Raw genomic sequence first — 27943 nt, 5'->3', positions numbered from 1 at the left:
ATAACCCCCAGTTTTGGACTTGCATTTAGCCTATTTGTGTTTTTCAAACCGAGGAATATGCATTCTCAGCACATGCTGGTGTTAATTTTACTTGTATTTATTTCTGCAATTTGAGGTGACTTGATGATGTTTAAGTATAGGCTACTATTGACAAAAAAAAACTGAAGCTGAACATTATTGGTTTTCTCCTTTTCAAATAGGGTTGTTATAATAGGATGAAATCATTAAACTGATCTTTAATTCATACTCTACTCCAGCTACACCAAAAGTGCTATTTCGAAGACTTTATTTAAAGATCATGAAAACCACTACCAATTATCTCATTCTAATGGTTTTAAAGGAATAACCTAAAGCAGCAATCCACTCTCAAGCAACCCCATCACCAGACCGCAAGTCATTCGGGGGGTGTGACTACAGTCACTGGGTCTATATATATTGAGATGTTTTGTTGAGTGGCTTCATGTGAATGAGACAAGCGTCAAGTCAAAAAGTCTCACTTTATAGTCAGTCTCACTCACCTAGACAACCACAAGTATTCTCTCCATTTACGACCATGGACACCTGTTTGAGAACCCTTTGCGTGACCTTCGTTCTGACGTCGTTCGCGCGACGATCGGGTGCGATCGGACCGGTTATCCGATGCGAGCCGTGCGATGCGGGAGCGCGGCTCTCGTGCAAGCCTTTGCCCAAGGACTGCGCGGAGAGGGTCCGGGAGCCGGGCTGCGGCTGCTGCATGACCTGCGCGCTCGCCTCGGGACAGCCGTGCGGGGTTTACACGGGACGGTGCGGCGCGGGGCTGAGCTGTCAACACCAACCCGGGGAAACCAAACCCCTGCAGGCTCTGCTGGAGGGGCGCGGGATCTGCGCGAACGCCACTAACAAGAAGCTTATAAGCACGCCTGGATCCTCCTTATCCCCAGTCAATGAATTACCTGGTAAGTGTCATGCATGCAAATGCATGCATTATTAATAGCAGTGGTGGGAGAAGTAGGCTAGCATAGGCAGAATTCTAAATTTACTTGAAGAAAAGTACAAAAGTATTGGTATCAAAATGTACCTATTAAATGTAGCAAAAGTAAAAGTACTCAGTCATTATGCAGAATGTCCCATTTCAAGTTTTGAAAATTATTGAGATGTATAAATATCTTTTGAAAATAGCAGATCTACAAGCTCACAACCTGCATGGTGAGCTTATCCGCTATATTTTCAAATAGCCGAAATGTATGTAATAAAAATCTAAATCTAAAAAGTAACTTGTAAGTAGCAACTAAAGTTTTCAAATAATTGTAGTGGAGTAAAAAATACAATATTTGCCTCTGAGATGTAGTGGAGAAGTGAAGGTGTTGAAAATTGGAAACACTCCAGGAAGGTAAAGAATCCTCAAATGTGTAATTAAGTACAGTACTTGAGTAAATGTACTTAGTTACTTTACACCACTGTTATCAATAGCCTATATCCTACGCTAATTTGGAGATCAAAGTTCCAAAGTTTTAATGAAATCGACTTGGAGTTGGTAGTTACATTCTTCCTTTTACAGTAAATGAGTGCATATTCAAACACGTGTAAGCTATAGCCTATAGTATAGGCTATTCCATATTGACAAGATGAAATCAGTGATTTATCACTTATTAGCCATGAAGGTGTGTGTGTGTGTGTGGGGGGGGGGGGCTGGACACAAAAGCAGGGTGCAGCAGCAGCTCAGTAGCCTATTACAGTTCTGGTCCTGCATGTTTGCACTGTCTATTAGAATAGGCAAGTCTCAGCTGCCTCCAATTTTTTTTTTTATGACAGGATGATGTTGATATTGGAATACTCCCAGAGTTGGCATTTAATTCTCTAACATGTAAACTGGAAGACAGAAAGTCACAGAAATTCATAACTTTTGGGTTGCAATTGCAAAGTGATAGATGAAATGAATGAAATCAAAAGTGATACATTCATAGTTCTTGTTAATTTCCTGTCCAAAGTCATATAAGGAGAAAGGGCCAATCTTATCCTCTCATCTAAGTAATTGATTCTTAAAGTAGATTTTATTTGGCCTTTGAAAAGAGCTCCACGAACTCTTGACTTGGTTAGTTGGTCCCCATTCATTGGCTTGATGGACGTACAAAAACTAACCCTAACCCTAAAAAAGCAGCTGATAGCCTATATTCGATGACAACAGAAATAATTATCTTGGAAATTGAATTTCAATGTACAGCCATGTGTGTTTTCTTTGAACTTCAGCAGAGAATGTTGAAAATCCAGAAGACCGCAATTCCACCAGCCCTGGCCTTCCAGACCCTTACAGCACTCGCAAACCCATCGCATCCGCAAGACTACCACTTCACCCCTTCTTCCACTCATCCAAGACAGAGGTTCTAAGGCGGGAGCAGGCCAAGAAAGCTCAGAGCTTCAAAATGGAGGAACTCCCTGCTGGACCGCTCAGCACAGACCAGCAGAACTTCTCTTTGGAGACCAAACAGGAGCCTGAGTATGTAAGTAGTACTAGAACCAATATTGTTCTCCAGTGGTGGAAAGCAACTAAGTACATTTACTTAAAGGGATACTTCACTTTCGGGCCGGGGACACATTTAAAAAAAATATTAAAAATAAATGAAAAAAGTTATGGAAAATTCATGGCCCCCTCACACATTAGTAGGACACTCTAATGCGTGAGGGGGCCATGAATTTTCCATAACTTTTTTCATTTATTTTTAATATTTTTTTTAAATGTGTCCCCGGCCCTAAAGTGAAGTATCCCTTTAAGTACAATTTTGAGGTATTTGTACTTTACTTGAGTATTTACAATATCCAATACTTTTACTTCTACTCCGCTACATCTCAGAGGCAAATATTGCACTTTTACTCCACTACAATTATTTGAAAACTTTAGTTACTAGTTACTTTGCAGATATAAATGATTACATTATAAAACACACATTAACCACTTTAGCCCTATTCTATACATAGGCTATTTGAAAATAGCCGATCTACAAGCTCACAGCGCGTCGCGATGTGAGCTTGTGGATCTGCTATTTTCAAACATTTTTGTACTTTTACTTTTGACACTTTAAGTATATTTTGATGCCAATACGTTTGTACTTTTACTCAAGTAACATTTTGAACACAGGCCTTTTACTTGTAACGGAGTATTTTTATATTGTGGTATTGCTACTTTTACCTAAGTAAAAGATGGGAGTACTTTTTACACCACTGTTGTTGTCCCCCCCAGTAGGGGAATGTTTTTCTCCTCTCCCCGTGCGTTGTGGTGTTTGTGTTCTCCCTCTCTGCGGGTGATGAAATGTTTGGGTATAGCGGTGCTGACGGCTGGCACAGGCATGGCCGGCAGTAGAATGGCATGGCAGCCAGAGTGGGCACGGTGGCCCTGTGGCTGACCTGGGTCAGTCGAGTCGTTTGGCCGCAAGGCGTCCGCGTGCCGGGCGTATACAGAGAGCAAGCCGGATGATGGATTGGCCAATGACACTGCCTGTTTGGAAGCTTGGAAGTCCTGCAGCTATTTTTGATCTTCACTTTTTGGCCAGAGAAGAGAGTGCACACAAGGAATGGGCTTTAACCACTTAAGCCCCATTTTATACTTCATCATACGACGGTGTCGCGTGGTGAAAAAGAGCCGATACGATCTCACAAGGCGTCACATTGCAATGTGTTGTGATCTTGTAGATCTGCTAGTTTCACAACTACATTGTTGCCTATAGTGACATTCCCAAAATACTGTAGGATGCAAGCAGATTGAAAGTGTTTTTATACTGGCTGCTTTGATTAGTGGCTGGAGTACTTGGACTTGAGGGCAACCCTGTCAGCTCCTTCTTGGGGCCTTTTTTAATGCACTTCACCCCCCTTTGTGTAAAGTGTTAAGAGTTTTAAGCAGCTTTAGCAAACTCATAAGCCCCCACAAGTTGGTCAGATGAATTAATTCACAATTAGTCGCCTCTTTCATATTGCGGCCAGCCGGCCACCGTTGTTTATGTCTTATGGTGCACCTTACTTGAAATGATCTCGTCATTTTAGTTCAAGAACATGGAGAATTGACAGTAAATTGCACCTGTGGTCTTATACTTGTTTGCTTATGATTTCAGTAAAACCATATATAGTAACAGGGTTTTGTAGGCTGAGAATGTGAGTGATTATGCATGTTCTTCCTTTCCGTAGGGTCCTTGTCGGAGAGAGATGGAGAGCATTCTCAACAGCCTCAAGGTCACAGACATTCTCAACCCCAGAGGGTTCCGCATACCAAACTGCGACAAGCAAGGCTTCTATAAGAAAAAACAGGTAATAAAACCAGGGGAAAAAATCATTTGAATGTCAACCGACAGACCGCTTGATCTATGGTCATTGGTCTGGATACCAATTTGTATGAAATAGAACAGCAACTTGACACTTAGAAAACATCCCAGCTTCATTCACTTTGGACGCACGTCCTCATTAACAAGCATCCAGCGTTGCAGTGATGCATCGAGTGACTCCAGCACAGCTTGGATTTAGGTCTGCAGCATGCAGGCAGCCCAATTACAGATTGGTATAGGCTAGTTGTCCTCCTGTAGTCCACTGGTAGTTATTAGAGCCTCATCATTGAAACACCACACCAGTGAGGTAGACCCCAGCCGCTGGCTCTGGAGACAGGAACCACAGGGGCCAAACCCCAGTGGGGCTGACGGCTGGGACGACAGGGCCGTTTAACGGGAACCCTCCCAGGGAGACAGACGTCAAGGTGGCCACCGGCACCCGATGCACTCGCCTCATAATTGCTGGACTTTCGCGAAGCCAGGCACAGAAATAGAGCTGCAGCCGTCCTCACGTTCGCGTGGTCCACCCACGATTGGTTTGTAATAAACGAGTGGTTCTGACGCATTCATATGGAGCCACTTAAGGTCTCCCGCTCAACGGCATCACCAGCGCAGCATTTCTTATTACATAGCAGTACTCTCCTCCTGCACTAATGGAAGTGTTCTCTTTGACCTGCAATCATCTCATAACCCAGCGTCCCCACGCCAGACTCATTGTCTTTGTTTATGTAGAATGGACGTAGTGTGCCGACCAGAGCCCTCGGGGCGCTGAGGGAGTGGCACTTATTTCATGTGTGTCGGTTTACTTTGGAGGGTTGTGTGACTCCGAGCCCAAAACATTTCTTATTAGCAGTCAATTTAAGTTTAGAGGATTATACACATTGGAACTGGGGAAGTGAGTGAGTTTTGTTTTTTAGTTTTTGCACTGCACTTACTCAGTGTCATGTTTGAAACAGATTCTAAATCGTATTATTGTCTCCGCCAGGCCGAAAGGCATGGCGAGAGAGTATGTTTTCGCCCCTGTCCGTCCGTCCGTGTGTCCGTGTGTCCGTCCGTCCGTCCGTCCGTGTGTCCTGTCTGTGTGTTAGCAGCTAATCTCCGCCACCGTTGGCCCGGTCGCTCCGAAACTGTGCACACCCACTCCCTGGATGCCAATTCAGAACCTCTGCCCCACATTTTTCACATGGGCCTGTCATAGCGCCACCTGGAGGCCGATTTGTGCAAAACCCATTTTGTCCCATTACTCCTACAGTTTTTAACCAAACGTCATGCAAATCGGTACACAGTATCTCTATAGTCATGTGATCAACCCTGATATGTCCGATTTCCCATATTCCATCCTCATTGGTTAAGGTTGCCTTCCAAAGTTTGCAGGATTGGTCCGTTTTGAACAAACTGCCTCAAATCATGAACGCAGCTTGCCATTTCCATAAAATTGCACACGCACATTCCCACTAGGCCGAGGAAGAAATGCCATTTAAAACTTTTCAACTCAGCCTCATGGTGGCGCTATAACAGGCCGATTTGCATTTTTAACTATAACTGCACCGATCTGCGTGAAACTTTGCACGCATACTCCCTAGAGGCCAAGGAAAAACATTTGCAATGCATTTTTCACATCTGCTTTTTACAGCGCCACCAGGAGGCCGACTTATGTCAATAACATTTTTGGATATTAATCCTTCAGATTTTATCCAAACATCACGCAAATCGGTACACAGTATCTCTATAGTCATGTGATCAAGACGCATCTGTCCGATATTTCATATTCCATCCTGATTGGCTAAGGTTGGCTTCCAAAATTTGCTGGATTGGTCAGTTTTGAACAAAATGTCTCAAATCATGAACGCAGTTTGCGATTTCTGTGAAAATGTGCACGCACATTCCCACTAGGCCGAGGAAGAAATGCCACCCTTTTCACATTGGCCTATTATAGCGCCACCAGGAGGCCACAATAACCTACCTGACCTGGCGGAGACCTGTGCTCCGAGGAGCACTTTTTCTAGTTACACACATGTTTCCGCCATGCTTCATTATGTAATGTCTCTTTGTCAGGCGATCATGAAAAGAAAACGTTATTTTATGTTTGTTTATTTACCCGAGGCAAAAATGTAGAGCACGTGTGCTACTGTAGCAGCCATCAAATAACATTGTAATAGAAGGTTTCATTTAGAAAATTGTGGACAGACAGTCATCTCACCCCTCAAAGCAGAATCCTGCTGCAGCTCAAATTAGATGCCTGGACAAATCCCCCTGCGATGCTGGACAGAACAGGGGCGACTTCCACGCTGATAGACTTTGACTTCCCTGCGTAGCAGCAGCAGAAAAAGCGTGCTTTTGCCCTTCAAATGAATGGCTGCATGTTTTACTAGAGTAGAGGTTGACCTTTAGTAAAATTGGCAGTAAAATAACAGCCCTTGGGTTAGCTCCACCGACTCTGTAAGTCATTTGTAGTACCCATAATTTGGAGCTGTGGGGTATAATCAGCAACAGATGATTTGTACTGGCCACTAGCTTCTGAAAATAGATCTTGGTTCTCAGTTGTTCACAAACGGGACTAAGCAAATATTTTACCAGGTTTCTGTTTACCTTTAAGGTCTCTATATGTGTGTGTAACAGGAGGTAGACCATAAAAGCAGCTCAAAATACCACAGTGGGTTGGATAGCCAAGTCTGTATCTACTCAGCACAATCTGGACGTTAATGCCTCTCAACTTACCACTGCTCTGCCTCACTGAGTCAACCGGGCCGTTGACTTTTGTATCGCTGCTGTCGGGCGGAAACATTGTATGTTAAAAAAAACGTTGCTTTTCAGGAAATGGAAAAAAAGTTTTTTCCGATGGATCCAATGTGTAGTTATTAATAATACTTTTCATTGGTTAAATATTTATAAAACCCACAGACAGACTTAACCAATTAAAAACCTGGCATTCCTATCTTGGCCATATCAGATATAGGCAGAAATGTTCCAGATTTTCCCCAAAACTTAAAAAAAAACAATAGGGAAAACTCATCGCATCATGACTGTAGATCAGCTATGTAGATCAGTTATTTTCACTACTCTTGCACGACACTGTTATATGACTAAGTAAGACTAAAATAAATGTATGAAAAATGTAAATAAAAACATTAACCAAATCTGGAGATACAGGATTTCTGCCCAACACAACAACACATAATATCTAACAGGACGTGTTGTCTGTATTTTTTGTATGTATTGTTTCTCTTTATTCAACTCGTCCCTTCTTTCCCTCACAGTGTCGTCCGTCCAAAGGAAGAAAGCGAGGCTTCTGCTGGTGTGTGGACAAATATGGGCAGCCGTTGCCAGGATTTGACGGGAAGGACCGAGGAGACGCCCAACACTACATCTCAGAGAGCCAATAGGACTAGCGAAGTAGGGAGAGAGGGAGGAAGGGAGGGAGGAGGTCTAGAGAGAGAGAGAGAGAGACAGAAGTACTGTAAACACATTGGTAGAGATGGAAGATGTTGGAAGCGAGGGTCAAGAGATGGCTCAGCCAGGAAACAGATGGCTGCCATGTTATCTGTGTGCCCGTGGGACCCTTAACCGAGGCGGGACAGAGAGAACGGCGGGAGATCGCAAAAGAGGGAAAAAAAGGACTCCTCGTGCCAGAGACATTCTCGTTCCTTACAGCGCATGATGGGATGTATTCTTTATAAGCTTTACGGGTCAACACAACCCCCGGGCCAGCCTCTTAAGAACAAGACACAATTCCTGATTTATGCTTTTTTTGTTTAAAATCTCAGAAGCCCTGGTCTGATTATCACACACTTGATTCCAGAGACTTTTATACTTGTCACAAACATTGATCGGAGGGCTCTACATTTACGCACAATTAAGAGGCACTATACACGTGTGCATGCTCGTGATGTGTAATCGTATTCGTATGCTTGTGACTGTGTATTGAGTGTATTTGTTATAACAATGTATTTTGTGTGTGTGTGTGTGTGTGGGTGTGTGTGTGTGTGTGTGTGTGTGTGTGTGTGTGTGTGTGTGTGTGTGTGTGTGTGTGTGTGTGTGTGTGTGTGTGTGTGTGTGTGTGTGTGTGTGTGTGTGTGTGTGTGTGTGTGTGTGTGTGTGTGTGTGTGTGTGTGTGTGTGTGTGTGTGTGTGCGCGCGCGGTGTGTATGAGTCTTGAGTGCTAGCAAGGCAAACATACAATGTATGTTGTATAAAATGTGTGTCTTTCTCAATCAGGCATAATGAGTGCTGTTGAGGCCTGGGCCTCATGATGGGGCCTTATGATGCAGCGCAGTGCCTTAATGGTTGCATTTATACATTCGTATTCTACGTGAATGGGGTACATTTTGCAACAATTTACTTCCGGTCACAGTACCTGCTCCTCGCAAAACGTTCAAGGGGGAGTCGGACATGACTGGTTCTGTGCAGCTCAATACACGGCAGTGCATGTACACTTGTTATGCTGGCTGGATGTCGAGTAACAGAGGACATTGCCCATAATCAATACTGTAGTCATTGTTTTGTTTCTGTCAGTTTGCATAAGCTGAATCACTGAGATAAAGGCCACAAACCTTTGTCTTATCTGTGTGCACCCTTTCATTGGTTATAGTGTTTTCAGTGATCATTTTGTATCACGTGCAAGTGCCTAAGTGTAGGCAAATATGCTGTATGCATGTACAATGCAACCCTCAGAGGTCTATTTTTAATTAATAAAGGCAGTATAAACTGATGTTTTGTCTCTCAGTTGGTGGTGGAAGAATGAATATTCACACACGATTATATGATAAGGTTATGACATTTATTGTACATCCACATAATTAGAAGAGAAATATGTACACTTTTGTTTTTTTCCTCCAACAAAAGTTAATAGCAGCATTCTTGGCAGAAACATGTAGGCCTATATACTGTACATGACCTCAACAATAAACAACAGTATGAACACACTGAGTCATAATAAATACTTTCACACTGCAGTAGAGAGAGAACAACATAAAAGGCCATCATCATAAGAATGACAAAACCAAAACAAACAGCCCTATATAACGTGAGGAACGTGGTTGTGGAGAGCTACCAGAGAAGAGCTCCAGTGAACCTTTGCTAAACCTGTAGAGCTGCAGAGCCCCAGTAGAGGTAGACACATGCAGAGTGGCCCGTACCAAACCGCACGGTGGCTTGGACGAGCCCTGATATGTTTGTGCTGGGCCGTCGGACACATACTTGCGGCATTTTAAGTATTTCCCCCAATAGCCCATTGAGGAAACGTCGAGGAATACTTGGTCGTACTACGGTGTCCCGTGCCAAAAATATCAGCTCCACAAGCCGCGACGCGTTGCGAACTTGTAGATCAGCTATTTTGTGGTGCGGGACACTGTCGTACGACTAAGTATATATCGAGCTCAAGATGCATTACAGCACTGTATGAATGAGTAGCTGTGTCGTTTTGTGTAGCACGCACAGCACTCCCTTTTGAATTATTATTTTTCTTTCCTTTTTTAACTGATCCTGTAGACTCTGAAATGGGCTTGGCAAAGCTGGAGACCTGTGGTCTCAAGCAGAGGAGTTATTTAGTCAGAAACACAAATGTACAGTATTTGTGCCCTATTTACAATAAAAAAAAGTAGGCAAACATTTAAAAAAAAACAAAAAAATTACAAATGGGCTCATGCTAGACAGCATATACCAGCTTTGAATAAATAACTGTTGATACGTGCACCTAGTCGATGGTACTTCTCTTAAATAGGATTTTATGTTGTGTGCTTATGTATATGAGTGTGTGCTTGATTTAGCCATTTTGACAAATTAAATCAAATTTGTGTGGTGGTTTCCATGCAGTGTGTGTGTGTGTGTGTGTGTGCGTGTGCGTGTGCGTGTGCGTGTGCGTGTGCGTGTGCGTGTGCGTGTGTGTGCATTTTGTGCAGCAGTGTCCATGCTTCAGTGAGTAAGTTCTTGGTAGCACTCTGAGTCCCCCAGCAGGTCACTGGAACCCGGGATCTTCTTCCCATTCCAGGAGGACACACACCAGCAGCGTGCGGGCGGCCCGACCAGAGATGACTCACACTGAGGGACAGAAAGACACAAAACGTATGAGGACATCTGCACATTTTTATTTAACTCTGACGACGACTGTTCAAATGTAGCCTAACCATTTGTACACTCTTCAGTGATGCAAATGAATGAACACTGAGTATTTTGCCGTGTGTGAAACCTTAATGTACGCCTGCTGTAATATGTTTATAGCTTTGATATACTGTAGTCTCTCACCTGTTTGGACTTGTAGAAGCCATGCTTGTCACAGTTAGGTAGGTAGAAAGTGGTGAACTTGTCTCCTAGTTTCTGCTGAGAACTGGCTATCATGTCCAGTGCCGCGTGGAGTTCAATATGACAGGGGCCCTGAGAGAAGATAGCATGAGGAGGCCGAGTCAGATTATGTATATTATGCTAAATGCATAAGCACTATTAGGCTACAGTTGACAGATCAACAACATACAGGCTAAAAATGGCATTATTTTGTATTTATAATAATAATAAAATAGAGATTAGCACTTCTTAAAAGTGTAAACATACTTAAAACTTATACATTTCAGAGTTAAATTGACATGTAAATCATGATGTTTTCTCACCTGCTGTACCAGTTTGGTGAGGATAGCGTTGACTTTAGCCTTGATGCTCTCCTGAGCGTCAGGATTCTGTGGCTCTAATGGCGCGTTGAGCCCCAAGAGGTAATGCAGGGACCCGTGGTCAGGGACTCCATCAGCTTCCTCTGTGGAGGTCAAACAAATAAGAGTTAGCATCATCCAGAGGTTTGTCTTTGAATGTCCAACATAGTGGCGGTCACATAGAAATAACACATTACAAGAGTATGTGGAAAAAAAACCTTCAAACAATGGGATTACCTTGGCCCTGGTCCTCGGTGCAGACTCCTTGTCCTCTGGTAAGGGCGTGCAGAGGTCTGGGCTCCCCAGGTCTGGGAGTGCAACGGAGCCCCTCGGCGCAGTGGGCCGTGTGCACCCCACAGGACGCCCCTTCCTCCAGGGCACAGGCCATGCAGCAGCCACAGCCTGGCTCCCTCAGCACCTGCTTGCACCCCGAGGGGATGACAGGACACTGGTCGAGCTTGTCCTGTGTGCAGGGTGCACAGCGGATGGGCTCCGGGCCTACCACCGGAGACGTCCTCACTACTGCCAAGAGAGTCAGAGGCACCACTGCCACAACAAACACCAGCTTCTGATTTAATCCAGAGAGTCCAAACATCTCCAGTTGTTCCTTTTGTTTCTGTAGCTTCTGTTTGTAATCTAAAGCTGTCGTTTTCCTTCTGAAGTGTTTTTCCCCGAAACGACTATTTATACAGCAATCTGGCCTCCAGAGTGGTTAATGTTTGACACAGGGAGTATATTAAATATTTTTGACCAAGTTGCTGTATGTGGGTGGATGACCCTGCATGAAGTGCGTAGATTCAGGCTGAGGTTCACAAGGGTCATTGTCAATATTGACTCAGGAACATACACAAGTACATCAAAACAAAGTGTTTTTGGATAACTTTGATGTTAAATCTAAGACTGCATCCTGCAACATTATGGCAACTGTCTGTCACACACATAGTTTTATGAAAATGTTGCAAAAAGTGAAAATACAAAATGAGCCTTATCCAATGATTTATAAGATAGGGGACAACCTGTGTCTCATGATAATTTATCTATGGTTGAACCATGTAGTGATACTATAGTGAATTGTATGTGTAGTACTGTATAAATCAGGTTTAATGCTGATGAAATGTGCTTTGATGCCACATCATAAATAAAACCCAAACAAAAAAACATATTTGTCAGGCGTTCGAAGGTCCTTATCAGTCAGACACACAAACAAGATCATTCTCCTTTAGCATTGCATAACCCTAGTATTATGGATCCTGTACAGCGATCATAACATGTTTGTGCAAAGCAAGTCTGTAGTAATTGGTTGTTTCCTTGTTGTAGTATTTGTAACAGCCATTTGGGCAGAACTGTAGACACCGCTACACACTGTATGCTTAATGCACACAAGTGCCACGTACTCTCTGGCTGCCAATTGGCCCCATGATGTCACTCAATCCAGTGAATCCAACCTCTTTCTCATTTCCCTGACCCCCAGTTTGACATGCATTAGGCCATGGAGTCCCACTTGATACACTTTTTTTTTCCTCTGGGACCCAAATCTACACTGTAAAATCCTCAGAGATTCTTTAACTCAGTGTACATTTGGACCCTTGGTGGGCCCCGAACCAGACGTTGAGAAAAAGTGACTCAATCAATCCCCCTGCTGGGTCAAATTTACACCTTAAAGTGACATGGACCGGATCGGGCCTACAGTTGACCCTTCTAGGTACTGTTTGGTGCATTGTTTAATACCCGCAGCGATCAACCTTATTCATTTGAAGTACACACAGTTTGATGCATAGGATTTCTTTAATTATTTTTAAAAGAAGTTAGCATACGTTTTTGATTTGCCTTTCTCAATGACCAACTCGTGAGTTGTTGCCTCCTCAATGTTGACCATCACAGCTCTCACCCACTCGGGAAAGAGATCCACCTTGGACTGAAAGTTGACAACATTGATGAGAAATTCAGGTAAAAAGGTTATACAGAAGCCTTGATTCTTTATTTTAAAAGCTGAAACATCTAATATATATATATATATATATATATATATATATATATATATATATATATATATATATATATATATATATATATATATATATATATTACTGGTACTCACCTTTCTGCGTCTCTTCTTCTTGACAGGAAGCCCCTGGTCTTTTCTTGTGACCACAAAGTCATATTTGTCTTGGCTGCTGTCCTCTTCATCTTCTGTTCGCTCCTCCACTAAGACGCTTTGCTGCTGGGCTTCCCTAGCCCTCTGCCTTGCGGAGGATCCACTCTGTGGGGATTTGAAACCACCATCACCCTGATTTAAATTCATTTTCACACCATCAGGACTTGGCAGAGATCAAAACAATGTACAATAATCGAATGACTCATTACTGGTACTCACTTCAGGACTGCCCCTTCTGCCTATCTCCTGTTGGTCTTCTGCTGTCTCCACTGGGACGCTGTCCTCTTGGCCTTCCACTGGGACGCTGTCCTCTTGGCCTTCCACTGGGACGCTGTCCTCTTGGCCTTCCACTGGGACGCTGTCCTCTTGGCCTTCCACTGGGACGCTGTCCTCTTGGCCTTCAGCCATCTCCATCGCAATAATGTCCTCTCCGTCTTCCGCTGTCTCCACTGTGATGTCCTCTTGGCCTTCTGCCATCTCCATTGTGACATTGTCCTGTTGGTAGGCCTGTCACAATTATTACAGATTGCCTAATCTATCAAGACAGATTCTGCTAACAGCAGAATCTGTCGGCACCACTGCCTTAAACAATGTATTGTTGTTGTTAGTAGGAATAAACACAGAAGCACCTGGGAGGAAGTGGACTAAGAAAGGGGAGGAGCCTAACTGAGTTCCTGTTTCTACACTAAAAAGGAGGTGGTGCCCCCACCGAATGGGTTCCCAGATTGCACATCGCCTGATCGCAGTTGCGCAATAATATCGCAATAATTTTGTAATAGTTTTGCATAATGGGAAGAATCATTTCCATCCATCTGTATGAATTCATCTGTTGTAAAATGGCTGAAATAGCGGGTCTACAAGCTCAACAAGTCGCATTGAGAGCTTGTAGATCGGCTATAAAGCTTAATAAATGCAAGGCCTGTTTGGCCATAGTACATTGTTTATTTTGATTATTGGTACCTATATTTGTCTGTGTATATTTAAGTTATTTGTCATATCTGCCCTGTGCAAAACAAAATACATTTTGATTTATGTTCTAATGTCCAATGCCAAGAACACAAATTGTTAAATCGCAATGATTTACGACATTTCATCGTCAACTAAAATGTCATGATCGTGACAACCCTACCTGTTGGTCTTCTGGTGTCTCCACCAAGATGCTGTCCTGTTGGTTTTCTGCTGCGCTAAGCCTCTCACTCTGTGGGGATTTCAAACAACAGCGCCCTGATTTATATTCTGGGCTTTGGCAGAGTTCAAAACAATATGTGATAATTTGACCTTTATCCCTCAAGTGACCCCTCTCCTCACCTTAATCCCATACTCTGACCTCCATCGCCTGCCAATGATGTGCTTTTTTCCTGAGTGAAGGAGCGGAGTCTGGCGATCAGCCTCAGGAGTCTCGCAACCAGATTCTCTTGGGAATGAGATGGACTGTACAAACGAAGCACTGCGCTGGTCTGTGGACTGCCATGGGGAAGTCCAACTGCGCTGGTCTAAGGAGAGAGAGCGTTGCCCAGGTCTCAGTTCCTGGAACGATGCATAATAGATTCATTCAATTTCACACCATCATGACTTGGCAGAGTTCAAAACAATGTACAATAATCGAATAGCTTATTACTGGTACTCACATCAGGACGGCCCCTTCTGCTTCTCTCCTGCTGGTCTTCTGCTGTCTCCACTGGGAGGCCGTCCTCTCGGTCTTCTGCTGTCTCCACTGGGAGGCCGTCATCTCGGTCTTCTGCCGTCTCCACTGGGAGGCCGTCCTCTCGGTCTTCTGCTGTCTCCACTGGGATGCCATCATCTCTGTCTTCTGCTGTCTCCACTGGAAGGCCGTCATCTCGGTCTTCTGCTGTCTCCACTGGGAGGCCGTCATCTCGGTCTTCTTCTGTCTCCACTGGAAGGCCGTCATCTCGGTCTTCTGCCGTCTCCACTGGGATGCCATCCTCTCGGTCTTCTGCTGTCTCCACTGGGATGCCATCCAGTGGAGAGACTGGAGACTGGTCTGTGTTCTGCCATCCGGAAAGACTACGCTGGTCTATGGAGTTAGAGAGTTGCCCAGGTCTCAGTTCCTGGGACGATGCATCCAGATCGGTTTCCTCTTCCTCTTCTATCACTGATGACAACTTGAGAGAGAAAGAATGTCTTACTTTGTAGCCGTTTACCGGTGAAAGGCTATATGGTACGTTGGTAACATCACCTACAGTATTTAAGAATGATTCTATTTAGTGAAAGGTTTGTGATGTTCCTCATGTGGTTCTAGAGAACCTTTTCTGTCAAAGCGCTTTGAGGAACCAAAATGGTTCCACCATTTCTTTTATCGTTCTTTGAGGCACCTTTAATCATTTCGACCCTAATATCCCAATTTTGGCCACGTTTTAATGGGCAAACATGTATTGAAAATAGCAGATCTACAAGCTCACAGCTCGACATCGGTCCGCCATTTTGATCACGCCAATTATTTAATTCCTGCTCAAGGTGCTAAGAATTAGGAGGATCTATGACCAAGGAAACACACTAACTGTCTCCAGTTTACAAACTTTAATAAGCACCCTCAACCAGCCTCATTCACTCACATTAATCTAAATAGATTTTTTTCTAACTCTATTAACTATTCACAATTGGAATATTCCTAGCACTAGAAGTATTAAAAAGGAGCACACTGTAGTGTAGAGTCAAGTATACACCACAAAAACACTAAGTATTTTCAGGCTGTGACCCCCCAAAATAATAATATTTAAACTGGGGACCCTCCCACCCTGACAAGCACTTGGAATTGTAGGAGTTGAGGCATTACATTTAGTGTGACTCGGTTCCACAGATAAATATTGTGAAAATAGCCGATCTACAAGCTTGTAGATCAGCTATTATTTTCAAAATGTTTGCCTCTTTCTTGTAATTTGACAATTTGGCCAATGTTTGACCAGTTTTATATGTATAGTTTGTTGATGACTTTTGATGCAGTAATGATCTTTTTTCATTTCAGGTATTAAAATTGTCTTCAAAGTCCTTAAATTGTTACTTTACTGTCATCTGAGGACCCCCCCAAAATCATGTGACCCCTGTGGGTCCCAGCCCACAGGTTGAGAACCACTGGGTTAGCTAACCTCGGCATGGCATAATATTTCCAAGCACAAAATGCTTCAACAGGCAGCACTCTCAGCACCTCTAATGTCCCGCAAAACTCAACTGTACAGTTTGGTGAACATGCTGACTGCTCTGGAGGCCCATGTTGTTATTATGATTGAGGGGCCTATTCAGACAGACAGGTGGGGTGGAAAAAGACATCATGTTTTCTTCATGCCACAGCTTTACATAATTGCCACAATCGTGTTTTTGTCCATCTCTCCATGGCCCCTTAGAACTTCTGTCGGATGGCTTGAACTTCTGTTCAAGCCATCCATTGTATACAGCGTAGCGATAGTTCATGTAGACACGGAAGGCAGGAGGTTTATGCTACGTTTACACTCCCTGGACTCCCCCCCCATTCATTCGTTAACAAGCTAATTCATACGTACCCCCACAATCAGTATGTTCAACCTCACGTCATTCTCATTCGCTACAAACTAACTCACACACGCCCTCATACCCATAGTGCATCGCAGGCGGTTCATTTAACCAGCCTCTTTGTTCAGCTGTGGTTTACAAATTCCCTCCACCTCCCCGGCCTCGTCCCTGTGACATTCAGTTCATATTGTTATAATAGGTTGATTATGTGGATTGTACTGTGGTTCTATGGATTGTACTATGATTCTGAGGATTGTACTGTGGTTCTATGGATTGTACTATTATGTGGTAATTTAATTATGCATTGAAGGTTCAATGTTATGTTTATGTAAAACTGTATTTTATGCTCTGCTCTGGGGGTTTGTGATTTCAGAATCTGTTGTCCTGCGTGCGCAGGTAATCTGTAATATCACGTGAGCAGAGTCACACCACCAAATCTGACTGAAATATCATTGCAGTAAATGGTTATATATGCAATATGGTAAATGGTTAATAAATGGTATTGGTTATTCCTGAGCTTAAAAGTGTCTAAATGAATTTGCATTTGTCTACAGAAATCATCAAGAGGATAAACATTCATTGAAGGTACATGTATCATGATTATGTCTTTCTTGATACATCTTGAAAGTAAATGTTTGGCTATTCATACAGGTTTTTTGTTTTTTACAAGTTAATGACAGTGCCTTCATGTGGCTCTGGCTTAGAAGGTCTATGTCTAGGCCAGCGGGCCTGTGCCCAGCAGGCCTGCTAATCCATCCGTGCCCCCCCCCCCCCCCCCATCATCACTTCTAGTCACTGGATTTACGAAATATTATTTTTAATATAATTTAAAGCCATAGAGTAAAAAAAGTATATTCTCAACTTACATTTGGCGGCATAATATCCATGTTTTATATTTGTTGTCTGCTGTCAAGGTGGATCAGATTTTCAGTGCTCCTGAGCTGTTGCCCTCAATAAGTAACTACTTGTTAAGTTAGATCAGGTGTGCAGGCAGGTATGGGCATTGCTAGGAGAGTGGGCCTATAAGTAATTACTTGTTAAATTAGATCAGGTGTGCAGGCAGGTATGGGCATTGCTAGGGGAGTGAGCCTATAAGTAATTACTTATTAAGTTAGGTCAGGTGTGCACGAGCACTGTGGTCAGGCAGGTTTGCGTGCTGTGGTGCTAGAAGAGTCCAGACAACTTCACACTGATAAGAACCAGCATGCACGCACAGGCTGGGGCTTAAAGAACCCGACCGCTCATTAGATGCAATGTAAAAGTGTCAAATGGCACTCACGTGTAAAATGCATCCCATCAAACTTTCAGATGCTGTTTTCCTCCCAGTGTGGAGTAAGAAGGTTTAGGATGTCTGTTTACTGTGATCTCTCCCTCTTGAAATATATACCTTATTGTTTTATGTTGTGTGTAAACAATTATAGCGATTCTCAAAGCAGTTGTCCCCCAAACCCCACCTCCAGTCGCCGAGGCGTTATAATGAATTCCACCTACGTTATGGGATAGACCCACCTTACCTGTGTCTGATTGGCTCCCTGGCAGGCATAGTTTTACTGAGGTTAGGGTTAAGGTTAGGTTTAGACATAGTTTTACTGAGGTTAGGGTTAGGGTTAGGTTTAGGCATAGTCTTACTGAGGTTAGGGTTAGGTTTAGGCATAGTCTTACTGAGGTTAGGATTAGGTTTAAGGTTAGGTTTAGGCATAGTTCAAAAACAAGAATTGTCAATCACAGCGACTACTGGCCAATCACAGCGGGTCTCCCTAGAAAAGCAGTGGTATCAAGGGGCTAGTATCCGGGTTGTAAATTGAGGCTATGTAGTAAGTAACAGTTCATATGAATGGCCTGTAGTCTCGCTGTTTCACCCCTGCTGGTGTCAGAAGCAATTAGGCTCTATTCAAGCGAATGGGTTTTTGACGAACTTTACATTCGGCAAAAACCTTGATTTTATTACCTTAATAAACATCGTCATACATACTATATGCTTCCAGCCGCTAGTTTAAAGTATTCTTTCAATCACCATGATATGCGTTTTGGTAAATTATGGTCCCATTTATTTTAAAATTGATGATAAATTAGGCTATGCTGTAGGAGGGGTGTGGCTACCTTGTGATGATTTTGATTGACAAGCTACACAACCAATAGCATTATAATTAACCAATAGCATTAACCAATAACAAACCTTATTTATGCTCTGCCGCACAGGTCTTGCGCGCAGAGAACGGCAGACCTCCAAGCTCACACCGTTTGCATCCGCGACGCGATGTGAGCTTGTATGTCAGCTGTTCTCGGCACACAATACCGTTGCGGGGTGAAGCATATGTCTTGCTGGGAGCGCCTCACCAGCCAACTCACAAGAGTGTGTTGCATGAACAGAAACCAACGCTCCCCAAAACAACAGGTTTGGAGATCTGTTGGGAATTGATAACATGAAACCGGCACCTGTGCGTTTGATTGATTGATTGAATACTTTATTGACAGTTTGCAAAAAAAGCACAGAGGTACAGTTCCATTAAAGGATGCTCAAAGGATAAACTCAAGAAAGCACTATGGCTTGTTTCTATTGGGGTCCTGTGTATTCAATTCATCGAAGCATTTAAAGACAAACAATTACACTAATGCAAAAACATCATATAAACAAGTAGTAATCAGTCTCAATGTTTGCGAAAAAGAAATCCGTCTTATAAGTCTATACTGACATAAATCTTGTAGAATAACAACCTTAATAGAAAACATTTGCTTTGCCGGTAAAATCACGACCTAACTTTGGCCCAGATGAAGGGTATCCTTTACTATACAGACATGAGTCATCATGAACACTACTATGACCCAGTTTATCTAGTGAGCGTTGACCTCTTTCAGGGGGAGTGTTGTTTGTGGAGATCACCCTATCATCTTTTACCTTGGATACCCTTCATTGCTTCATAGAAAACTAGCAGACTCCACCATGCCTGTTAATCAGCAGCTGCATTGGTTATTCACTACTGTGATGTTTCTTCAAAAAAGTTTCCTACTTTCTGCTGGTGCAGACTTTTGTTGAGTGACTTAATTCAGGTGTTGTTAATTAGTTGATTTGCCCTGTTCTTGTAGGTTAATCATGTAAGATGCATATCAGGGGAGTAAATTGCTGTTTTTGAATTGCCTTTCAGTTGAATTGTTTGTGTTAAATGATAGATCTCTTTTACAGAATAAGCTGCAGTATGTTTAGAATGTATTTTGTGCTTGGAAGCCTTTGACGGTTTAACTGTATGGTCAGCCTTGACAGTTTTCAGAAAACACAGTGGTGGTGTAAGAGTTAACAGTAGAGAGGTTCACTTTAACCCCTTCAATCCGGGGACGTATCTGTGTCATTTTAGATTCCGTTTGGGCTATTCAAAAATAGCAGATCTACAAGCTCATAGCGCGGCACCGAGTGCCACGCTATGAGCTTGTAGATCTGCTATTTATTTTTTAAATCATGAAAATGTGTGCAAACATTAGATTCATTTCTTTTTTTAAGATGACATTAGTAACTCAAATCTTTGCTTCTGGAGGTCCCTGGAACTAAATGTTTTGCAAATGTTCGCTTAAAAAAAATACATATTCAAAGATTTTCAAGATCTTTAAAAAAAATAGCAGATCTACAAGCTCATAGTGCTATTTTTGAATAGCCAAAGAAATCTAAAATGATGGATTGAAAGGGTTAATAATACTGTGAAATGTTTATGCCCACTGTGCCATATTTAGACAGTGTTGAAGGGCAATTTGCCTTTACTTTACTTTACTTTACTTTATTTGTTTATTTAGACAGGACAGAGCATATTAATGAACGTCACATGAACGTAAATACACCGGATTTAGCAAAGATGCTAATTTTCATCCGCAGTCCTCACACAAAACATAAAAACAGAAAAACAATAACATCAGAAAACAGACAAACGGTGAAATACAATGACATCGCCTAAAAAAACATGACAACATGGCAACCACCCCCTCGCCCTCCCTCGGTGCTCCTGAAACCACTGCATATCATCACCAGGTAATATTGCCCGTCTCTCTTACAGCAGTACATCAAAGAGCAATTGCCTGAAAAAGTGATATGCTGCTATATACTCAATGGAATCCCGCATAGTCAGATCAGCAATATGAACTAGACAAATGCATTGTCTCCTGCAATCACCTCGTAGATTTAACTCCCGGGGAGAGTTCTTGGCAGTAACACAGTAAAATTGTTGTTTTGATAAAGCACACATCACACTAAATTACCTTCAGAATCTCTTTGTGAGAATAATATCTTCAGCAGGCTTTCAGAGACCGAGCAGCACCACTCTTCAAACTGACATCGTTAATGTTTACCAAATCAACACTTTTCAAGTATTAGTGCAGTATTAGTAGTACATGGAGGGAAATTGTTTCCTTTGAATTTTACAACCTTTTATAATAAAGATTGTCATAGTTATATAACAACACACAGGGTGTATTGTGTAACCCTAACCGTAGTCTCAATCAACAAACTCCACTTTCAGAATAAATCCTAATTTATACTTTGTCAAATGACTGTCTCTTGCTTGCTGACACATTTTCAACTGAAAGCTTTGACAGGTTGTTATGAAAGATCTGTTAATTTGGGTGAGTAGACAGACGTACAACAGAGTATACATTTGCCAATACTCATAGAGGCACTGTAATCTTGAATTCATCCCCACCTTGTTTTGCCAAACGATCCTCATGTCAGTTTAGACATCAGACAACATTTAAACTGACATAAATTCATCATAATTCTTGTGATATTGGCTTATTTTCATCATTGCTGTGTTGTGTTTTGTGCAAGTAAAATACATGAAGAAGAAAGGGAATTCATGTGTTGTTGACCTCTGCATCCATTGCAAAGGACAATCCTAACAGACTTGGTGAACTTGAAGGGGAAATGGTTGAGCAAGTCTGCCCTTTGTTGACTCAACTGTAGACTGAGTGAACCCCTGGCAAACTATACATCAACGCTGGGAAAACATTGGCCCCTAGTCCATGTTTGGGACATGGTGACATCCTTGTGCATAACTGCTGTGGAAATACACCAGGCATAATAAACCTGTCATTGTTTGTGGGGGAAACACCGACGGTATATTTGACACCAAGGCAAAGGGACACGCAGTGATTGCAGTCTGTATAATGCATCATTTATGCTCCGTTGTACAATTGTGTTGCATATTGAAAATAGCAGATGTATACAGTCAAGGTCACAACACATTGCATTGTACACTGAAAGAAGCAATGTGAGTTTATAGATCAGCTATTTTCGGAGTGAGACACAGTCGTCCGTCGAAATATAGATATTAAAGCTAACTGATGCTACTTTCACTGTTAAGTGTTTTGAATTTTCATGTTTGAGTCTGCAATATAAGTGTGTGTGTGTATATATATATATATATATATACACATATATATCCTACATAAATATTGGCTAATGGGAGGGCCGGCAGGCCGGCGAGCGGACCATGGCCACGTCACTATGACTTAGACATAACCCATAGACATAACCATAACATACATACAGTATGTAGTGACCACGGCCACGTCACAACACACACACACACACACACACACACACACACACACACACACACACACACACACACACACACACACACACACACACACACACACACACACACACACACACACATACACAATACAAATAATTTTGTGAACAGCAATACAGTAACTTCCTGATTTGTACTCCCAGTCGGACCCAGAATCCTGAAGGTCTACTACCATACCAAAAACTTTAAACATACATCATTGGATATTTTGTACACCAATATTGCATTTATTACAAAATATTCCATAACCCAACTTTACACTGTACAAGATACAACATAGTTTACAGCTTTTGGCTATTTACAAAAGTAAATATCTGCATATCAAAGTGAATATATCTAAAAGGCAGGTTCAATCACTGTAAGCTTATTGTTTTAAGTAAGGCAAAAACATGATGAATTTAGACTTTTGCAGATCAAGTGAAAAGTTCTACTCTGTTAGGCTAAGATAGTATCTAGACAGATAACAGTATCTAGAATGGGCCACATGCACGTCTGACAGTGTATCTGAGAGACTTGCTAAAGCTCATTCATCAGTGTTTCAGGAGGAATAATAGAAAAGTACCATAAATACGGTTGAAAGTTCAACAACAGCAATGCAATGTAAATGCATGAATGTATAATGTCAGACATTGCACAGAGTGTAAAGCACTAGGTTCAGTCTTTCTGTTTATCCGTAGAGCTTGTGTGCTTACTATGTTTAAATGTGTACCGTATTGCACGGATGATTAATGGATGCCGTTTTTAATGCCTGTGTGTGTGTGTGTGTGTGTGTGTGTGTGCACGCACACATGTGTGCACCATGTGATGGTGGGTATGTACCCCTTTGCGATTACATCTACAGTATGAGTGATTGTGAGTGATTAGTTCAGGTTTGGCATTAACTTGAGTTTCCATAGTAGCTCAGTAGAAGGCATTGCTCTGCAGGTCAACACACCTTAACCTATACCCACTCTTGACCCCATGACCTCCTCAAAGCCATGGTCACTACTTCCTGTGTGTACACTTCACGCAGGCCACATAGTGCATCAAACATCATCCTCAAACAGGGCAAGGTAACATCAGCAAACACTGATCGTGATTGGCTACAATTAATTTCCATGGGTTCAAAACCAATTGATGTTTATGGTCCCCCTGATTGCCTGATACAGTATCAGTTAAAAAAATCATTTGTCTTCAGCTGTACCTTGACATTTTATAGCAATTATTCCCCCTCTTTTGCTGACATACTTTTGAGTTCAGTCTGTCACACTTGAGATATATCAAACAATGTGCACAGCACATCCCTGGCATGTGAGAGCAGAAATCTCTTTCAAGTTGCTGAAAACCAGCGGTTGGGATGTTTTATTATTTCATCCATGTTTCAACAGAAAAGCTGAAGACATCGAACTCACTGCAATGTGGGGGGGTGTACATATTGAAACTCAAGATTCGTTACTTTGGTTTTCTCTCAACATGGGCAACTCCTATGGCTCCTATGGCTGTCAACAGTGTTGCCATGTCCGCTTATTATAAGCGACTTTGGGCTTGTTTTTCTGTAGAGATGAGTTGCTTGTAAATATTGGTAGTTGCGGTTTTTGGGGGTGCTTGTTTCTAAAGTGTAGTTGCTTATTTGGGCTTGGTTCCTAATGTTGTTTATAAACCAGTGGTTCTCAAACATTTTCATTTTCATGACCCCCAGATTGATATCTATTTGTCCACATACCCCCCATACAAGATTTGTATTGTTAAAATGTTTCCAAGATATTCAAAAATTACAAATTTCCCCCAAGATTTTATTTATTTATTTTTGAAAATAGCAGATCTACAAGCTCACAGCTTGTAGATCGGCTATTTTCAAATAGCTCTAGCCTAGTCGCTTCTTTTGGGCTTGTTTCCATAGACCTGGTTATTTCTCTCGCAAAATCTGGCAACACTGGCTGTCAAGTGTAAACTCTAAAAACTCATGCACTACTGAAATACTGTATGTGTCCAAAAAAGCATTTTGCTGCCGGATAATTCTTTGAGTATAAAAAGGTATTTTGTGCTATTTCGTTACAATTCCAAGATTAACCATGCATACACACATACAAGTACACACATGCATGCTTACATACAGTACATAGACAAAAAGAAATGTGTGTGATTTTTTTTCTTACTTTTCGTTTTTTTTTTTACACTGTTAATGATCCTTGGCATAATCAGAGAGGACATACAGAACAAAAACTATAGCATGACCAGCGTTATTGTGAACATAAAGCCTGATTTACACTTGGTTGCACACTGGTGTCACGCACCAAACATAGCACATCCACACGTGAGTTTGTAGATCAGCTATTTTCACACGCAACTATGTATAACTCAGGCATTACTGAGATGTGAGTGCATATCCCCTCTACTTGGAATGTGTACGTACAGTGAGAACACACGCTGTCCTCAGACCTCGAACAACCCAGTTGGTTGATGTTAGAATTTTATATGAGATTCAGATAGCCTGGTCTCCGTCGTCCCAATTACATTCTGTGGTTGTGCCTCTAAAACGTGTGCATGTGGTTGAAGTTCCCTAATGGGCATACACCAAAATCGTCGTCCCATGACTCATGAGGTTTCATGTCCTGGAATGGGCTATGGAGAGGTGCCAATAGCAGCCCAGCACTGACAGGACATGTCTGGACGTCCTGCCTGATTCCGTGCTTTGCTTACTTTAGTTTCCCCCCAAAAATCCGAGTTTGTAGTCGCGTTCTCCTCCCGGGTTACCTTACACCGCCACGCCCGAGGTGGCTGCCATGTCCCGCATCTCCACCTCGATCTCTGACGCCTCCAGCTCTTCCCGCTTCACCTTGCTCAGAGCGGGCACGTAGGATGAGGGCAGGCATGTGGCTTGGCTGTGGCTGCTGTTGGCAGTGGCCATGTGGATGGTGCTGCCCATGCTGGCATGAACAGTCTGCAGGCTAGCTGGGGATGAGGTTAAATCCCAATTTCTCTGGACGCTGGCCTTGCCACAGGAGTGGATCCTCCGCGCCAGGCTGACGGAGCGCATCACGGACGACGTGGTCGCGGTGCCCACGCCCTGGACCTTGCCCTCCAGGAAGTAGGTCAGCATCTCGCCTTTCCCCTTCACGCTGACCTTACCTCGACACACCAGGTCGTAGTTGTTATTCAGCAGCCGGTACACTTCCTCAGTCACCTGAGGTGATAAATGTGGAAACAAAACGCAAAACACTTTTTACACATCTCGAGGCCTTATTTTGGGGGAAATACGTGAAATGGCGCGAATCGCAGTCAATGGCATGATGGGTGAGGCATGGCAAGATATGTTACTGGAGAAGGGCAGAGAAATAATAAACTGTGTTGGATTAGGCTAAATATTGTCACTACAGGTGTTGTTGGTGGATTTAATCATCATGACCAATCAAATGATCACATTTCATTACCAGTTGAGTGTACTCAACATACTGTAAGTGTGTACTGGCAATTTCCACAGTGTCATGGAAGAAGAAACATCATTTCTTCCACGATCAAATTGATGTCCTTGTGCAGGAGGTGCAGCGTCGTCAACAACAACAACAAAACGACACCGCTAACACTGTCAGATTATCTCAGGAGAAAAATAACAAACACAGTTAATCCGTCTGACACTGTTCCCAGGGAGAAGCGTTTCATCATTTGCCAAATAAACCACGCAGACGAACACCAAACAATGACCTCCTACGTCTTGCCTAGGATCTAGGCAGACGGACATCTGCTCAGGGTCTGCTTTGGGTCTGTGTGGACATATAGCGGACCCTGAGCAGATGTCTGCCTAGGAGGTCCAGTGTGCAGCAGTATTCTTCTTTTGTGTGCTCTGTGCGTACCTGTCCATGTGAACTGTCCATGAGGAATGTTGTCTATAAAACAGGGCCGGTACACTCTTGAGTATGCTTCCAGGACACTGAACTATGGAGAGGCTAAATTCCGGACAGTCTGCTGGACTCTCCATCTGTGTACTGTATGTGTCTGCCCCCCCACTGCATAAGTACAGTGCCTTAACCCTTTAAGACCGGGAATGCATCTGTGTGTCATTTCAAGATTTCTTTGGCTATTCAAAAATAGCAGATCTACAAGCTCATAGCGCGGCACCGAGTGCCGCGCTATGAGCTTGTAGATCTACTATTTTAGAAAAAACGTGAAAATGTGCGCAACATTTTTGAATATATATATTTTTAAAGCGAACATTCTTAACTCTGTTACAACTTCTGGGGGTCCCTGGAACAAAATATTTTGAGATGGGGGTCCACGGCCAAATACATATATTTTTTTGAGAACCACTGATAATATACAGTAGCAACACAGGATTTTGAAGACATTTGTAGAAAAGCTAAAATTTTAGTTACAAATGTTCGCTTAAAGAATATATATATTCAAAGACCCACGATTTTCCCCAAAAATAGCAGATCTACAAGCTCATAGGGATGAGCTTGTACATCTGCTATTTTTGAATAGCCCAAAGACATCTAAAAATGACACAGATGGGTTCCCAGTCTGAATGGGTTAAGAAACGGTTCAATGGTGAGCAGAACGCGGTAATGTGTGATAATCTATCTAGCTAAGATTTGTATGAAGGAGAAACCAATATTATGCCTGCAGTTTTGTTGGACACAAACATTTCCCTATAGTCGTGTGTGGGTTAGAATGCATAAAAAACATGCTAACATATGTTTTCCAGCTTGAGGGATTCATACCAAAGTGAAACGGACAAGCATAACATGTATAAACTGGAGTCTGTGTGATTTTGGAGGCGTCTAGCTGGGTTTCGCCTCCGGCAACTAAAATGTGCCGAAAATAGCGATGGAGGAGCGGGGTGGACGGCTCAAGTCGTGGTCCTCTTCAAACCCCAAATTGCAGTGAGCTGCTGATTTGCAAACAACACAGCCCCGGCCCCTACTGCACCTCACCTCCCACACCGGCACACGGCGAGTCCCCAAAATACCAGACACATGCAGGCAGGGAAAATCTGGAAATTGTCAATGCACCCTCACACGCCAATCTACCTGTCCCAAAATAGGGCCCTCTCATAGTTAAAATAACACCAAATAGAATGCAATGCTCGTGGTAAACAGCAATACATCCATAATGCTATGAATCAACTCCAACTTCAAGGTTATTGTCACATCACAAGTGGCAAGTACATTTTTTTTTTTTTAAGTGTTCTTATTAAAATTTTTTGCACAAGATCCCGATGTTTTGCAGCTTCAAGGTGGTTTTGCTACCTGTATCTTTCCAGGGACTCCAGTGCTGTCCATTCTGCTGGCCACATTGACTGTGTTCCCCCAGATGTCATACTGGGGTCTTCTGGCACCGATCACTCCTGCCACCACTGGGCCAACATTGATACCTGCACAACCACAGCCATGGGTTTGAACACATGTTACAATGTTAGGCCATTAAAGCCTGAGGCCGATTCTACAAATGTCTTCTAAATCCTAACTGTTTTCTGAAAGAAACGTACTTTTTTATATCAGTGGTTCTCAAACCTTTTCATGTCAAGGACACCCAAAATTATATGTATTTGGCCGCCGACCCTCATCTCAAATATTTAGTTCCAGGGACCCCCAAAAGCAGAGATTTGATCTTTAAAAGAATTACATTTTTTTTCTAAAGTAGCAGATCTACAAGCTCGTAGTGCGGCACGATGTGACACGCTATGAGCTTGTATATCTGCTACTTTTGAATAGCCAAAGTTTTAAATAATGGTTCCAGTGGTTAAAATCCAAAATGACACAGATGCTTTCCCGGTTAAGCCAGATTTATACTTGGTTGTGGGTGGGCGTCAAAC

At 42.6% G+C, this 27943-nt stretch overlaps 3 protein-coding genes across 5 annotated transcripts in view; 1 reads left to right on the top strand and 2 right to left on the bottom strand.

Annotated features, from left to right (window-relative positions):
- The window catches only part of ripk1l (receptor (TNFRSF)-interacting serine-threonine kinase 1, like), a 733201-nt gene that overhangs the window by 420802 nt on the left and 284456 nt on the right, over positions 1-27943 (bottom strand). The window lies entirely within an intron of this gene.
- LOC308093925 (insulin-like growth factor-binding protein 3) lies at positions 483-8300 on the top strand. Of its 2 annotated transcripts, none has more exons than XM_080440329.1 (4): positions 483-935; positions 2230-2477; positions 4153-4272; positions 7544-8300. In XM_080440329.1, exons 1-4 carry the CDS (start codon positions 554-556, stop codon positions 7667-7669), a joined length of 876 nt encoding a protein of 291 aa, XP_080296455.1. In that variant the 5' UTR covers positions 483-553; the 3' UTR covers positions 7670-8300. The 2 variants fall into 2 exon arrangements, with proteins under 2 accessions (XP_080296455.1, XP_080296454.1); XM_080440328.1 differs by having other exon boundaries at positions 2227-2477.
- The window catches only part of LOC308093484 (adenylate cyclase type 1-like), a gene marked incomplete at both ends in the record, with an annotated part of 47153 nt that continues 44096 nt past the window's right edge, over positions 24887-27943 (bottom strand). Inside the window, 2 exons of the mRNA XM_080439822.1 lie at positions 24887-25315; positions 27378-27502. Coding sequence (XP_080295948.1) covers positions 24887-25315; positions 27378-27502 — 554 coding nt within the window. The remainder of the gene's footprint in view (positions 25316-27377; positions 27503-27943) is intronic.

Source organism: Gymnoscopelus braueri (genome assembly GCF_963280865.1).
Source record: "Gymnoscopelus braueri genome assembly, chromosome: 10".
NCBI lineage: Eukaryota > Metazoa > Chordata > Actinopteri > Myctophiformes > Myctophidae > Gymnoscopelus > Gymnoscopelus braueri.
The sequence above is the reverse complement of the archived record's forward strand: the minus strand, read 5'-3'. Positions and strand labels throughout refer to the sequence as shown.